The sequence below is a fragment of the Zootermopsis nevadensis genome, unplaced genomic scaffold (genome assembly GCF_977971745.1).
Source record: "Zootermopsis nevadensis isolate Lab colony 2312 unplaced genomic scaffold, Znev_1.0 Znev_ptg000028l, whole genome shotgun sequence".
Taxonomy (NCBI): domain Eukaryota; kingdom Metazoa; phylum Arthropoda; class Insecta; order Blattodea; family Termopsidae; genus Zootermopsis; species Zootermopsis nevadensis.
Window position 1 is genome coordinate 7,864,881 of NW_028259160.1, and position 15,169 is coordinate 7,880,049.

Sequence of the window (15,169 nt, forward strand, 5' to 3'; positions counted from 1 at the left end):
AAAACGTTTGGGCAAGCAAGGCAGAAGACTGGAGGAATATGTTCATTCACTGTTACTAAAACTGCTAATATTTCCAGATTCTTTAAAGAAAGTTTGTTCTGTTCCAGGTGTTTGTCTGTGGCTCACTGGCAAACCTGTACCTGGGCTCCACATCATGTGAAGGCCAATGGGAGCTCAGCCACATGGGCATCCCATTGCTCGTGCTGGACAGTGGTGAGACCCGGTCCCGGAACAAGCGCCGCATCCAGATTGTCCTGGCAGAACGAGGGACTTGCTTCACACTCTGGCAAGACATAATTGACAACTTGAGCTCATACCGTGTTGCTGGTCAAGCATTCCACACGATGCATTTGTCATCAGACCACAGTGTTCTTGTGGGACTTAGCTTCGATTCACTAGTGGCCGCAGATGAGATGTGGGGTCATGTGGAGAGGCTCACAGCACGCCCAGAGAATATAAGTCTCTCTGTGCCAGGCAGGCGGGGAAAAAAGCCACGAAGAACTCCCAAACCTCAGCCCCTACCTGCAAAGAGTCACATATCACAGCCTTGCTGTTTTCAGCACGTGACAAGTGTTGATGTTGCAGACAGGATGAGGTACCTGTCGCTAAGGGTGCTAGTGCCTGGCTTACAGGATAAGACAGTAACAGACCTGTAAGCTTGGTGCATGGGAAATTGTGTGTTGACTGAATGAGGAATTAGATTCTTGGGTACTTTGACAATTCCGTTATTGAGCCGGGCATTATTAGGTGCTTTGGAACTTATGTGTGTCTGATTAAGTCAGATGTCTGGGTAGTTAGATACTTGGGAACTTATGTGTCAGAATCTAGCCCATTTCATAAAGCCCACCGAACTGTAAAAACTTTGCCATTCCCTTGCATTTAGTATCATTTAGTTTAAACTTAATTTGATTGGGGACTTACATGAATTCTGCAACTGTTAGGTGGCCAATAATAGGCCTTATTTCAAGCAGATGATTAGTTATTTTGTAATGTGTACAAAAAAGTTTCTTTGTTTTGAGGAATTTCGGACAAACGGATTCCTGGAAGACACTCGAGACACTTCATGGCCAGTGCTACATGCTGTGAGTGTGTAATCGTGTGAATACGCGGAATAAGACTGGATGTTTGGTGCAAGAAAGGGTGTTTTGTGTATTGGAATATTTTCAATTTTTGTGTTTATTTGCATATTATGCTTGGCTACACTTATGAAGAATTATAATCTTAATAACTGTGATAAACTAATGAATCAGCTGGAGTGGAAATGGCTGTACTACTGGGAGCAAAAGGAATTGTCTTCATGGCCATTTCAGGTTTGTATTTTTTGATGAGGGAAATACTGTCTCAAAGTCAAAGGATTGAACCAAAAACTGTAGAAATATGAGTCTGGTTACCATCTCTCTCCCCAAGCACCCACATGGCGCATAGTGGGACAGATTTACATTACTTTTTTTATACTATATAACTATATCTGTATATCTTTACATGTGTGCGCATGTTAGTGCAAGTAGGAATTACTTGTAAAAAGACTCGTTATGTTTAGAGTAGTGTCACATATGTTTAAGATATATCACTATATATTTTAATCCATGTTTTATAGTTGAGCCAAAAGAGTTAATGATTTTTACCTTTCAAAAATGTTATTACTATGATTGTTCTGTAAGTTTTGTTATATGGATATACAAGAAGGGAGTCCCATATGCGTGTCTTCAGCTGAATTTTTAATATGAAATAATTTATACTGCAGAATTAATACAATGTTTTTGAAGCAGATTTTACAGTGTAAATTAAAACTGAGAGCAAGTTCCTTGTAAGATATGATGTCATATTAATTTGCATTTTACTCGGAATCTTTTTTTTATATATGCAGTCATACGTGTCAGTATCAAGTGACTTTTTTCATCAGAATAGAGATGGTTGTTTGTGAAACTGTGGAAACAGTTTATTTTATAGTTGACAACAGATTAAAGAACAAATACAGATTGTAAGAATTTTCAAACATATGAATACAAATACTCTCTCTGTACTGTATTGGGATCTGTTGCACAGACAGGATCCCTTTGTAGAATAGACACTTCATGAATGATTCAAATGCTTATGCTGTGTAATGTTAAATTAATGTTATAATAGGGATTTGTAAATGATGCTTGTAGTCTTGTATAAGTTTTGTTCATGCTGTTGTCATTGTGGTTCAGTTGGGAGATTTTCTGAGCATGATTTTGGCCCATTTACATAAGTACGGAATGGGTTTTATCATACAGTTTCATGTTTGCTGGTAAGACCTATCACAAACACCCTGCTGCACATGCATTTAACAGAAAATGACATCCCTTGAGTGCCTTCTTCAGAGACCTGATTATACAAAAATAACAGCAAGAATTGCTGGTGTTTGAAGAAGACAGCAAGAAACCAGTATCACCAGATGCGCCCCCCCCCCCCCACCATTTTTTGGAAAGATTTGATTTTTAATTTTGAACTAGTTGTCATTGGCTCTGAGTAGGTGGGTTTCTCTTGAACCTCTGTTATATTAAAATGTGTAACTTATTCCATCACAGGAAGAGAAATTGCATTTTGAGGTGTGATGTATTGCTCCAGGAACAAAATACTGAATTTTATTGTGTCAGTACAGCTGAAGACCCCACCTTCATGTTTCATACGTCACTCGGAAGCTGAAGGCCTGATGGAATCCACTAAGAAGATGTAAATTGAAGTTTATTCACTATCAGACATCAAGTAGCTTTCAAATAATGACTTCTTACACCTTATTAAATTATGCAATATTTCAAGTATGTGCTCCTTCAGGCCCTCACTGATCAGTGCTGTCCTGCCATGATCTGAAATGCTGTAAACAATGAAGATATGTACTCTTAATACCTGTGTTAACAATACAAAGACAATGTATATCTGTGACTTTTAATAAAAACTTCAGGAAAATATGTATTATTTGCATTAAAAATTTTGTCCATGCAGAACTGTTGGTGGAATCACACATTGTATTAAGTTTAACTGTGTAAACATGAGTATTATTTGATTTTACTATATCACTGCATTTTTGAATGGTGAAGTGCAAGGTAATGCTGAATATAAAAAGGAGGCAGTTATTTGTTTGCTTATAAAAGATTTTCTTTTCAGTTATATTTATGTATTTTCTCACCATCCATTTAATCACAAGCAAGGTCATCAATGATCCCTCTTGTGCTGTCTTTCAGTTTAATTTGTATGAAGACTGTGTGGTGTAATTAATGTTGTGAAGTAAGTCTGAGGTTTCTCATTCTTCTTTAGGAAATGGCATAACCATCTTCACCAGTCACCACAGAGTCACACAGTGAGGATGTAAACTGGGTATTTAATGAATGCAGGGATGAAATTTTACTTATAAAGAGAACATGTCTTTACTGTCCAAATAAATATCAACTGTGTAATGATGGCAAAGCACCATGGAATTTGTTACTTCATTAGTTAGCTGATTACTAACATTGTTGTGACACACGATTGCAGATGAAGGTGCTATTAATAACTGTTTAAAATATAGTTTCTTAGAAAGTATATGTTATATAGTGTACTGGCAGAATCTGAAAATGATTGCAATGTTGCAGCCAGAGCATTTGTACCAACAGTAGAGGTGAGATGTAAGAGTTGCTTCAGGCAAAACAAAATTTTGTAAGGAAATATGCAACTTATTTTCCTTTAATGTTTCATGGCCAGTGGATTGAAAAGATGTTCAGTGAAGCCATCATGATTTAGAAGATATTGTGTGGAGAGTGAATACTGATAGCAGTCATAACTTGGTAGATGACTGAAACCCAATAGAGTCATGGAGGATGATGAATTTGTACTCTCACATGATCGAAATGTGTTGTGGAAGGCAACGGATTAATATATTTCATTAAGTCATGGCCAGTTATAACTTTAATTGGGTTCAATAACATTAAGTATGGAACTTCCTTATTTTTATATCATCTGTACCCACTGACATTAAGTGAGAGTATCTAAGATGTATTCCCTACTAGCATGTTGAAACTTTTTTTATGATAACATGACACTACTGCACCAACTGAACCACGCAGAAAGGAGAGTTTAGGTCTATAACAATCTCCGCGCTTTAAGTCAGTGGTATTCAACATTGGGTACGCGAAGACATCTTACATACGTGAAATTCTTTTTTTAAAAAAAAATATTATTTTATGACAAACACTGAATAATCAGTAATGTAATTTATTTTAGATGTAGATTATATACTATATATAACTTGAATTATACACCAACAACTGTGGGGGTACAATGTTGAAGAGAAATTATATCTGGGGGGTACGCGAACAAAAAAGGTTTAATACCATTGCTTTAAGTTATATTGGTCAGTTATTGTTAATTAATTTCTCTAACGATAGGTGGCAGACGCTGATATAAACTTCCATATTTTACCCATAGGTGGTACTGGCTAATAATGCACGGTGTTGCATAGTCATGTTTTACGTATATATTGGGTTTGTCCGTGTTTGTATATGGGGGAACCTGGCAATTCTGGGGAGGTATGTGTTGTGTTTGTAGAACCATAGGTATCTTAAACCCCATTTTTGAAATGTAATGATTGAATGATATCGATTTATTGTTAAGATAATGTAGGAAATTCTAAGTATACATGTTCTGGACTGTTTAGCGTATTTTTACGGAATATTGTCATTTTGGGGGTGTTGGTCATTGCTTGGTTATAAATCTACAATTTATGCAGGACATTGAAAATCGACAATTCATAGAACGTATTATGCTTCTTCATCTGCTTATGTTTGCATTCTGAACAAAAGGTACAAGGGAATACATATCATACAGCAAGACTTAGAACACCGAATGTGTATTTACAAAGCAGGTTATGGATGTAATGCACTGTTTTATCGCCAGGATATAACAAGAAGTTGCGCTTAAAGTACGCTCGGAACCGCAGTACCATGAGTCGGAAAAGGCCTGATGAACGGCGTAATCGAAGAAGTAGAAGTAGAAGTTACGGCAGCAGTCGCAGTGGCAGTCCTGATGAGGAAGATGGTGTGAGACTTCATGTTGCTGATTTAGGTACCTATTATTTTAAAGGCCAGGATTATATTGCATTATAGGGATCATTTTTGAAACATCTCAGAATATCTGGATACCAATAAATTTGCAAAGAGCTTTTGAGTTTGGAGAAAGAAGACAATATTCTAACTACCAGTCAGTGAATTAAGTGTCTGCTTTCTCAGGCGTCTTTGACAAGTTAATTTGTAAAGTTAATGTTATTCGAGGTTCTCATGGTAGCAGATATGAGTAAGACTGTCATGGATTGTTTTGCCATGTAGTCTGATGGAAGTTTACCAACATTTCAGAGGTGTTTGCTGCCTCCATCATCAGGGCAGTGAGCGACTCATCACCCCAATGATTACTCTCCTTGCATATATTTCCACTTGTGCATGATTTGTGAGGTGTCCTTTTATCCTTATTGTTCCATTTTTTTCTCTACTGATGTATCTAAACATGATTCTTTAGTGTATTATTATGATTAAGTAGACATATACTTAATAATAATATAGTTATATCCGCAACATGATACTCCAATAAAATTTAGTGATTCTTCAGGTTTCACAGGTTTATTTTTGAATTTATAGTGATAGACATCTCTACTTTTTATAGGAATGGGTGTATCAAAACGTGAATTGCAGCATGTTTTTGACAAATATGGTCCTCTAAGAGAGATATGGGTTGCGAAGTCACCACCGTGCTTTGCATTTGTTGTTTTTCGAGAGAAGGATGATGCAGAAGATGCCGTGAAGGCAACAGATGGCATGTAAGTTCCAGGTGATAGGTATTAGAAAATGTGATAAGATAATTATTGGTCCAGTGTGAGGCCTTGCCTTGCATTGTGAATTGCCACTATTCATTCAATAAGTCCAAAATCATATTGACATTAATTTCAAGATAGTTTTAAAATATCTTACAGCATTTGTTATGGCATTCACTCTGTTGCAACATAAAATAAACCAAAGCGGACACATAAGTCATGTGTCTGTGTAAACTTACTGTTTAAGAATTGAGTTTGGTGTTGCCTACATCTTTACTACTTATTTGTGGTGATATTGATGAACACAAGAATGTGAGTGAATGTATTAAGAATATCTTTGCTTTTTTCCTTACAATGTTTCTATTTTATATGGTTTGATAATATATGTGCTTTTTGTGTAATATTAATTCACCTGAAACTTATTTATTTTAAAGGATTTAACATTATAAGTACATATGTGTTTTCATGAATACTTATCTTAAGATGATGATATTTGAGAAAAACTTCCTTTGATCATGTATCTAAGCATGCACCCATTCATTGATCACCAATCTTGTCTCAGAATTTGTGTTAATATTTTTGGTTTCTAGGTCCAACACAAATATGGCATGAAGCAAATTCACTTCTAGTATGTTATAACTTGTTAACGAAATAAATTTGCGTTTTATCAAATCCAGATATGATGTAATATTTGCTTTAAATTTGTTGATACAACTGCAGACATCTATAACAAAGTATGTACCGATAGCAAAAGGGGCATAAATAATGTGTTATATTTTTACGATGTACTGATTATTGCACATTTGTTCATAAATTTTATGCAGATTATCTTTTATACATTTACAGTTTCTCAAATGTGATTGTAAAGTACATACATGCATGTGCATGCTTATACACATCTAAAATAGTATGGCATCTTATGTGGAGTTTGGATTTTACCTGTTTCACTCTAGTTTTCTTTTCAACACTGTAGAAAATCTATTCCAGTCCCCTCTCTTATTAATGATATCTATCTTTGGGTTTAATAAAGAGTACTGTATTGGGTGTACTTTCCATTGTAATATGAAAGTTTATTTTTGGATGAGCTGAATGTTTTGGTCAAGGAGAAAGTGATCCTGCTTCATGTTCATGATGTCTCTAGTTCAGATCTGCCCAGAGATTGACTATTCTGCGTGAGATTTAAATTAGTTTTCCTCAGCTCTTCTGAATAAATGCTGGGTAATTCCTTAAATTAAGCCATGGGTGCTTCCTTCCACATCCTCCAGTTCATTAACCATTCTGTCATTTGATGTTATATGGCCTACGTACTAACAGCATTATTAAATAGACAATAAAATACCAAAATCCAGATACCTTTTGATGAATTATTAGACCAAGTAACTGGAACAGCTACCATGCCAAGAGATGATAGCATATTTCTGAAGTTTATTTAAAGGAAGCAAATTAAATGATGAGTCCAATTTGTTTTAAGAGTAGAGAAGGTTAGCAGAGTTATAAATAAGATACTTTCACAGAATTTTATAACAAGGACAGGCTGAAGATAATGAAAGGAGTTTATTAGGATTACAGTGAAATGGCCATGATTTGTTTTTTGAATTCACCAGCACAGAACCACATAAAATTCAGTGTATTATTGTTTTATAATGTATACTATACGTAACACTTTGTGTATTGGTTTATTTATCCTGTCTTCAATTCAGGACTTTGTGTGGGAGCCGAATCCGGGTGACATTTGCTCGTCCCAGAACTCGAGGGCGTGGACAACGTGGCTATGATCCCAACATGCGATGTTACCAGTGTGGGGAGAGAGGCCACTTCTCACGGGACTGCCCAGACACCAAGTATGGATACAAGAGGCCACCTTCTAGGTATGCAGTACTCATCACTTTGATATCCAATACCTCTCTTTGAGCTTATCCGTTGCTTACAGTGTTCGCCTATTATTCATGTGTTATTGTGAAATTTACATAGGAATCCTTGGCACCAGAATTGAGTCCTCTGCATTTTGAAGTTTTTGAAAGGTATTATTGTCCGGAATAGTAGAGGTAACCTAACAGTGAAGACAATAAAATATCACACAGGTTTTGTGTGGACCAATCACAGTTTTACGTGCATTTGTGCAGTTTTTCGTGTCTTTTGTAATTCTTTTTATGATAAGCATTGTATTCTGTTTTTGGTATTCCAAAGAGAGGGATATTTCGTCGACTTACGACATTGCTTGATTTACTTTAGGGTGTGTGTGTTGGTTATGGTAGAGAGGTGATTGGTTGTATTGGTCAAAATCGATCACTATTGGTCCATTGGGTGACCTCTGGTTGGTTGGAATGGAACTTCTGTCTGGTGGCCTGCAATTGGGTGGATGAAGACTGGAGGATTTATCATGGTTTTGATTGGTAGCTCACTCTCACGATCATGGTCATGGTAATCTTGGTGGTGCCAGGTCCCGAGGTTGGTAGGTATCCACAGTCATTCATACCTTAGCTTTCTATTTCCCAGTCAGTAGTCAGAGCCATAGCTTGATGTCCAAGGTGCCAATGAGTTAAAGTAGTTGATTTAATGTCATTAACTACGTATGATGGCAATATGTCTCCAGGTATGGCTCTGTATGCAACCCTGAAGGAAGGGTAGAGGTTTTTAATCTTTAATGTTCAAATAGTGCTTCACAGGCAGATCTTATTCACATTATTTAATAATCGGCTGTGTTCCTGTAATGAGCATGGCAAACATAACAAATATCCTTACTATGAGAAAATTATGTAACTGTGAGTATGAAAGTCATGTTTAACCCTCTCACACTTATAATCGTACAGAACAGATTTGTATACCTTCTGCATGGAAGGAAGAGACTTGCCATTTGTTGATATAAATAGATAAGGGAAATAGAGACACATCACTGATGGGGGAGGGGAAAAAACCTGTTCAGAGCACACTATTTCCTCTTTATAATGCTATATATTGTGTGTAAAATGGGTATTAAAAACTGAATGGTATGTAGCACCTAAGTGCAAACACAGTGCAGCATTGCATATACTTTTTCTGCATACTTGAATAATTTCTAGAAAACAGCTTGTTTAAAAAGTATTATGTGTTAAAAGTTGTGTGTAGTGTCTCGTGAATGTGAATGTGACATACTCGTAACTTTCATAGCACTTACAGTGTTGATAGACAAATTAATTATATTGAATTTCAGTATACCCATGCTCAATACATTATATACTCTGTATACTTATCAGTGTATGAAATGTCCAAATTATGAATTATCTGTGCATGTTATTTTCCCATTATAATTTTCTTCCCTTGTACATTTATAAAACTTTGCAGTGTAAATGTGGGACTAAATGAATAATTTAGAACATATTTTTAATTTATTTTTCTTTCCAATTTATTTTATTTTATTTTTCTTAATGCAGTGATGATTTATAAAACCATGCACTCCCATACACATACTTCTGTTTTTATCTGCTGTATATCCTTTCTGTTTTATATCGATATTTGTCTTTGTTATGATATCCTTAAAAATTTTGTGGGATGTGTTGAGTTGGAGGGGAGGTAGAGACTGAACATTCTAAAACAGAATGCTCCACTACAAATTGTGCTTACAGTTTCTAAAATTTTTATTGCAATGTAGTTCATGATTGAAAGTATGAGCTTAAACCTGATTTTGTTTCTGTTTGTCCCTTCTTCCCTTTCCATTAGTCTGGATAGTTGAAAGTTTACTGTACTTTATATTTTTTAATGAAATGAGTGTTGGATGACTTGAGAATTATTAAAGAATTATTAAAGATACTGATATGGTAGAGCTGCGAACAAATCACATAATTATAAAGACATTGTGCATAACTACTGCAACTATGCTGTTGTTTTTTTCTGTCTGGATTTAGATTGTTTTATGGTTTGCAGTGGGTGTTTTGTTTGCTTAAAAACATGAGTGATAAATTGTTAGAACTCAACATTACATTTTAGTGAAACTGGAGGAAAAAAAATCCACAGACATGCAAAATGTTAGAGGATGATAATAGGAAGGGAGCAATGAATGTACTAAATGCGAGAGTCCATGTAATGTATGCAGCCTGGGAAGTCACATCTGCACTACTAGTAGACTGAAAAAATCATGCTTCTTATTTGTTGTAAACTTTGCTCATAATGCTTTATAACACTGGAAATTATAAAATAGTCAATAATGACAAAAAAATGAATAATGATACTATGAACAGTGGAGCAGCAAAAAGCAACAAAGTCTTGTGAGAAATATCTTTGTAACAAAGAGCAATGTTCTCCACTGCTTCCCTTGCCTACCAGGCTGCGTGCATCACAAGTACTTACTTAGCTTTTGCATACAATGACAAGAATTTTTTAGTGTGTTGAGCAATTTTAGGGTGGAAGGGAAGATGGTCCATTATAACAAAGATTCAGCCATCCAGCAACTTCTAGAACTGATCCAAATGTAGAAAATGTTGGAGAAATGGTAAGAGATGATCCTTTCAGTGATTGGAAGACAGTAGAAAAACTGAAAAAGAAGAGTGTGGAGAAGTAGGATTTGAAGTTTTAATGGCAGTGAGTCTGAAGGCAGCCGTCTTAAGAATGTGGGGGATTTATTTTGACAAAGATCTGAATGTGGTAGAGGGTTTGTCCTAATATGGCATTGAAAAGTCTCAGTGAGAAGCAAACATTTAGGAGGAAAATGTTCTCAGATCTTTCAGCAATAATGTTGGAAGAACTTTGCTCTGAAAAGTTAGTGACTTGGTATGAAACTTGAGTTCTGCTGGTATGACAGAAGTTAAAAGTTGCGTGTCTCCGAGACAGAATGACACGAATGTGAAAGCCATGCTAATCTATTTGTTTTTTTAAGAATCTATTTGTTATGAATTTCTTCCTGAATCCAGTCAACCAAGCATTCTGTGTTTAAATTTTTGGAATGTTTATGGCAGATCTTTGGCCAGGCAAGTAGATTTTGCATCATAACAATGCACTTTTCCATTGCTGCACTTTTGAAAAAGCAATTTTTAGCCAGAAAGCAGGTACCAGTATTGGAACATGTACCATTGTAGTATTATTTGGTTCTATGTCATTTTCATTTTCTTTAAACTAGAAATATCTCATTTTAAGTCACCTAAAAATCTTGAAAGCAATGTAATGGGATTACTGAAAGGATTTCCAGTAATGTTGCCAGACATAGTGGAGGCATTGGAAAGTGTATGTAAAGTTAGAAGGTAAGTAAGCAATTTGAAGATAACCACACCCACTAAGGGAGACTGTCTTGTAATTCATAGGAACATGTCCTAATAACCTTGTTTGTATTCGTGAATAATCTTTGTGGTTTTAGAAATGAGATGAGCAAATAAAATATTGTAAACTGAATGCTAGCATGAATTTAAAAATATATTATATTTCATTTCATCATGAATATCGTACTTATTTTATTATATTGTAACTTGTTTAGTACTTGTGCTGCAGCAATGTAATGGCTTATTTGGATTTTTATAGCAGACCTGTTCTACGAAGACAGTGAAAGACAGGACTAGGGGGAGGGTTTTTTTCCCCCTTATGATTATGTTAGCTATATTTAGTGATTGCTTGCACTTTTAAATTTTGTGTAGGGATGATGTCACCAAAAATAATTATCCTTTTATTGTGAGAATATGCAAGAAGAAGATGTATTTTATGAGTATGTGTTTATTTAACCATAGTCAATTTGTATCTGTACCTGCAGAGTGGAATAGGAGTAAAGCTCCATCTATTATTAAACATGATGGGTCTGGGTGGTCAGCTTCATGCTTTGGCCACCCAGTGTACTTATTGGATAGGAGGCTGGGCAAGTAAACTGGGCCAGATGAGCCACATCAGGGAGGTGACTGTCAATGGGCTTGATGCCTGTGGTTTAATTCCTGACAGGAGCAGGGATTTTACAATGTGAAAACATTTAAGATTATTCTTTTGGACTTTTGTCCATCGTCATATTTGTAAAGTAAAACTAGTGTTCCAGAAGCTTTTTGTCCTCATCCCCTCTTTTCTACTTGAAGACAGAAGCAGAACACAGTATCTGAAATGATGGACAAAGTCCAAAAGAACAGATTTTTCTGTTCACTGCTGCCATGCCTAGACTGGGGTTCACCCAACTTCATATTTACAGAGTACTGGAGATGTTTTCCCAGGACATTAAAGGCATCAGAATATGAAGCTGATTACATCTGTCTTTTTCTGAGGCCTAGAAAGTATAAGTCTTTACCTTCATACTTTTAATATATATTTATGGTGCTTTGACATGAGCAGTTTTAAGTTTGTTATTTCGTAGTGAAATGCTGGTAATTCTTTGAGCAGAGAAGCTATTAATGCATAAAGTAAGATATTTTTGTTTGACTGTAATGGTCATTGGTTATACAACACAAATGAGAATTTCTGATCTGTGCTCCTTGTCTAATCCATCAATTGATTTCAAAGTGTAATGAGAAGGTAGACTTACTCCTCAGTTGCTTATAAGTAGGAGGAATAGGTCTGCTGTTACTCATTTTGTTGAAGATGCAGATGGTTAATTTGTTGGAAACATTAACAAATCAGCCTTTCACAACACAGTTATCTGAAAATGTTAAGCCCCAATATACCACCATGAATGCCTTAAAAATTTTGAACAGTGCATTCTTGTATGCTGTCAAATTCTGTGATGAGTAACTACCAACCAGGAACAGCCTACTTTCAGCTGAGCACTACCAATTAATTCTGATATGAATCTAGAATGACTCAGAATGATCACTCACTCAGTGTGTGGTGCAGGAAAATGCTCTGGTCCTGAAGGGTTGCAGTTAATAGAAAGGAAATTTGGAAATACTTATTCCTGTAAAGCAGAGGAGCATTGAACAGTGATTGTTGCTTCAACTTTTGCTGACACAGTAAAGCCTTGTTAATTTGAAGCTGAAAGAAGTGTAACAGAACTTTGGTTTTAGATTTGATCATAGTAGAGAAGTCTGGTCTTTGCTCACATAAGCTCCAGAAAATATTGTGTTAGCCAATCCTCAGATTGTCCCGCGCCGTAACCGTGCGGTCTGAGGCATCATGCTTCGGACCGGTGATACAAAATGCGCGCTGGTTCAAGTCTCGGGGGAAAGAAATTTTTCATGAGATTTTCGACCAGTGTATGGGACCGGTGCCAACCCAGCATCGTGAGGAAATTGGGGAGCTACAATGGGTAGCGTAATCCGGTTATGAAAACTAGCAATGGCTCGGGGATTCGTCGTGCTGACCACACATCACCGTATATCGGGTTGGATGATCGTTCACCTCTGCTTAGCCATGTGAACGTGAGGCCAGCAGTCAGCTAGTCGGCTTTGGCTCTCAGAGGGCTGTTACGCGACGGAAAAAAAATTCTCAGATTGTCATTGCAGATCTGTGGGTCTGGTGTTTCTGTCATATTGTGATGCATCTGAGTCTTTGTTTGATTCTGATGTTTAACTACATTTTAATCTAATAGTTTGAAGATTTTTCAACAGATAGCCTTATTAAAACATCACGGTATGCACCTGCAAGATCCTACTGTGTTCCTTTTTAAACAGTACCACAAGCCCAAAAACTATTGGGGTATCAGTGCATAAGGTGAGACCTGTCTGAGGTGGAGCCTGGAAGAGATGGAAACTTGTTATTATTGGAAAATTTCTCTGGTTTCAGTAATATAGGGTGAAACATGACCTTAAATTACTTGTAACAAATGGAAATTGTAGCATTGAAAAACTGAACACAAAACTGTCTGCTTGAATATCTTTCTGTTTATGTAAATGTATTCTGTATGGTGAATTCCTGGGATATATCTGAGGAAGAACGTTTTTATCATAAATGGAATATGAACTCAACAGACTATCTATAAACAACACACAGAATACTTATGTGGACAACTAAAAGAATTAAAGAGAAACTGAAAATATGTACTGTTTAGTAACAGTGTATGTAGGCATGAATTTCTGACTTCATTTTATCATAAGTGTATGAGGTAATAAACTGCAATGTGTTTAGTAAATATCTGTATTAAGTGAATATTTGTTTCAAAGGGAAAAATGTTTTGGTTTCTTGGCATACTTTAATGAGCAGGATTTATTGTATTTTATAATTTTAGTTAAACACACAGAAATGTTTGAGACCCTCAGTATTAAAATATATGTTTTTTATGTAATCTGAGGTTTGTTTAAGATTTAATAACAGTGTTTAACTTATATACTGCTAAGCCTTGTGCTACAGATCATGAAGAATTGTTAGGCTGTTTTGTAAAAACTGGTGAGTAGGGAGTTTTGAAATATATTTTTTATGTTAGTGATATTTCTCAGTATATGTATGAATTTTATAACCCGTTTTAAGACACTGTCCCATCATAATATGCCTAGAGGGACTGAGAATTTGATATGGAGCAGACCCATGCATCTGCAGTGTTCTGTGAAGGATGACAACAATGATGATGATTCTGGGTTAGCTTCAGAAGTTGTATATAGACACTGCAGTATTGTGAGTTAACCAAGGTTTTACTGTGTCATATTTGTGAATTTTGTTCTGGTAGTATATAGTTCCTCCTAATCTCTATATTTTTAATACATCTGTGCTAAGGAGTCTTGTAATAGCTGATAATTATTGAGCCAAAGGTGATGTGTAATGTCTTGGAAAATAGAACATGGTGGTGCTGCAAATTGACTGATTTGTTAGCTTAATTTGTTTTCAGCGGAGATCATATTGAATATGCAAGGAAAATGCATGTGATTTGCAGGTCTCCTCCACCAGGAAGTCGTCGCAGCCACAGACCCCATGAAACTGGAAACCGAGGGTACAGGCCTAGCCGTCGACGTTGACAACAGATTGCAGCTTAATTGTGTGTGTGTCATGGATGTTATTGGACTTTGATTTGTTAATGAAGTTACTTAAGACAGATGTGAAGTCATTAAAGCTGTATGTATGTCAATATTATCCATTGTGGTAAATGGACTTTATCAAGTCTTTTGTCATATTTTTTATTTTTTTGAGTTCAGTGCAGTGACTCATCCATTTGGTATCTGTAGTAAGCCTTTATTGTCCTTATCACTGTGTCAATACAGAGATAACTTGTCCTTTATCAGCCTTTAATGGAAATCAGTGTGGTTTTCTCATCTTTAATACAGTGCTGGATATTTTTCCCAAAAGATACCAGAATTTCAAAACAAGTATACTATCATGTATTTCAAAGAATGTGTATTTGGTGCAAATTGCATACTGAAATCAGGAGCCCAGCTGTAGATAGAGTAAAGTTTGTACAACAGTGACTTCTGTGTGTATCTCCTTCATCCATTCCTATTTGTTACAATCAAAGAAAACAGATTTTTGTGTTTGGTGCTCAGTGTGTTAATACTGTCTTTGTGTAAATCA

General features: G+C 35.9%; 2 protein-coding genes across 4 annotated transcripts in view; both read left to right on the top strand.

The window, feature by feature from the left end:
* The window catches only part of MESR3 (misexpression suppressor of ras 3), a 50,925-nt gene extending 47,988 nt beyond the window's left edge, over nt 1-2,937 (top strand). The window contains exon 3 of the mRNA XM_022082189.2: nt 108-2,937. Within this exon, the coding sequence (XP_021937881.1) occupies nt 108-656 (549 nt within the window). The 3' untranslated portion in view covers nt 657-2,937. The remainder of the gene's footprint in view (nt 1-107) is intronic.
* Nucleotides 2,938-4,413: 1,476 nt separating this feature from the next.
* Nucleotides 4,414-15,066, top strand: LOC110838705 (serine/arginine-rich splicing factor 7). Of its 3 annotated transcripts, XR_015537586.1 has the most exons (6): nt 4,414-4,526; nt 4,894-5,061; nt 5,653-5,806; nt 7,501-7,668; nt 8,033-8,252; nt 14,538-15,066. XR_015537586.1 is itself a non-coding variant. In XM_087357879.1 (5 exons), the coding sequence occupies exons 2-5, from the start codon at nt 4,941-4,943 to the stop codon at nt 14,617-14,619; spliced, it is 525 nt and encodes a 174-aa protein (XP_087214005.1). In that variant the 5' UTR covers nt 4,414-4,526; nt 4,894-4,940; the 3' UTR covers nt 14,620-15,066. The 3 variants fall into 3 exon arrangements, 2 of the variants coding, with proteins under 2 accessions (XP_087214005.1, XP_087214006.1); XM_087357879.1 differs by lacking the exon at nt 8,033-8,252; XM_087357880.1 differs by lacking the exons at nt 4,414-4,526; nt 8,033-8,252 and adding an exon at nt 4,562-4,799.
* Nucleotides 15,067-15,169: the final 103 nt, after the last annotated feature.